This window comes from Manacus vitellinus, unplaced genomic scaffold, assembly GCF_001715985.3.
Source record: "Manacus vitellinus isolate BGI_N305 unplaced genomic scaffold, ASM171598v3 scaffold_72_pilon, whole genome shotgun sequence".
Lineage (NCBI taxonomy): Eukaryota > Metazoa > Chordata > Aves > Passeriformes > Pipridae > Manacus > Manacus vitellinus.
The window spans coordinates 2,533,532-2,534,844 of record NW_021940764.1 but is presented as its reverse complement, the minus strand read 5'-3'; the positions used below and the strand labels follow the sequence as shown (position 1 = coordinate 2,534,844).

Here is a 1,313-nt window from a genome sequence, read left to right as displayed (position 1 = left end):
GCACCACGAAGAGGAAGCGGACGGGGAGGGGCATGTCCAGGACATCGTCCAGTGTCACCGCGTCCTTCAGGCGCACGAAGGCCAGCGTTGGCTGCTCCAGGAAGGCTGCACAGCCTGGGGGCAGGACGGGACGGGACGGGGGTCATGGGGGACCAGGCACAGGGACACGAGGACATGGGAGCACAGAGACATGACATGGGAGCACAGGGACACGGGGGTACAGGGCCATGGGGACGGGGGAGCACAGAGACAGCAGGACATCGGAACACGGGGACATCAGGAATGGAGACAAGGTGACATACAGGCTTGGGGATGTGGGGGGACAAAGAGAATGGGATAGGGGCACAAAGACATGAGGACACAGGCACAGGGATACAGGGACATGGGGACACAGGGATAGATGGACGTGGGAGTACAGGGATATCAGGGCACGGGAGCACAGGGACACGCAGATAGGTGGGCATGGGAGTACAGGGACCTTGGGGCACAGGGACATGGGGGACTTAGAGACATGAAGACATGGGGAGATGGAACATGAGGACAAGGGACATGAGACAGGGACCCAGAGAGCAGCGCTGAGCAGCAGCAGGCGGCGGCGAGAGCTGAGGATGGGGAGAGGCAAAAACAGTGCAAGAAAGGCAGGGCGTGAGCGAGCACAGCGAGGGGCAGATGGCAAAGCTCCCCCTGCACCCCCTGACCCTGTACCCACCTCCCTCAACCTGCACCCATCCCCCTGACCCAAGCCAGCACCCACCACCCCACTGACCACTCACCCACGAGGACCAGGGTGGCCTCAGCATCCTTGGGGATCTCCTCTTGGAGTTGGGGTTTGGAGGCCCCACTCTATTGCAGGCAGATGGATGGTAGGAATTAGCCAGCCAGCCTTGGTGGCTGTCCCTGTGGCCCTCTGTGCCCCCTGCACGTCCCCCCTCTGGTGTGTTTCTCTCTGTCCCCTGCATGTCACCCACTACCCCCTGCACGTTCCCCTCTGTCCCATGTCTCTCCCTCTGTCCCCTGAATGTCCCCTTCCATCTCCTGCCTGTCCCCCACCACTCCCTGAGTGTCCCTCTCTGTCCCCCAAGTGTCCCCCACCATTCCCTGCATGTCCCCCTCTGCATGTGCTGCACAAGCACGTTTGAGTGTGCAACTGCTGTGTGCACCTACGTGTGCCAAGGTGTGTGTTCACTTGTGTGTGTGTGTGTGTGTGCACCCTGTGTGCATCTCACACCCCCAGCCCCACGTCCCAGTGCCCCCCAGTGCCCCTCCATGCCCCCAGTACCTGCTCAGCCCCTGACAGCTTGCTCATTTCCATG

General features: G+C 61.7%; 1 protein-coding gene across 1 annotated transcript in view; it reads right to left on the bottom strand.

Moving 5' to 3' along the window:
* Positions 1–1,312, bottom strand: part of SLC4A1 (solute carrier family 4 member 1 (Diego blood group)) — a 7,889-nt gene extending 6,577 nt beyond the window's left edge. Inside the window, exons 1-3 of the mRNA XM_029964477.1 lie at positions 1,280–1,312; positions 774–843; positions 5–114 (exon numbers count right to left, since the gene is read on the bottom strand). Of these exons, the coding sequence (XP_029820337.1) occupies positions 5–114; positions 774–843; positions 1,280–1,312 (213 nt within the window). The remainder of the gene's footprint in view (positions 1–4; positions 115–773; positions 844–1,279) is intronic.
* Between the last annotated feature and the right edge of the window lies 1 nt (position 1,313).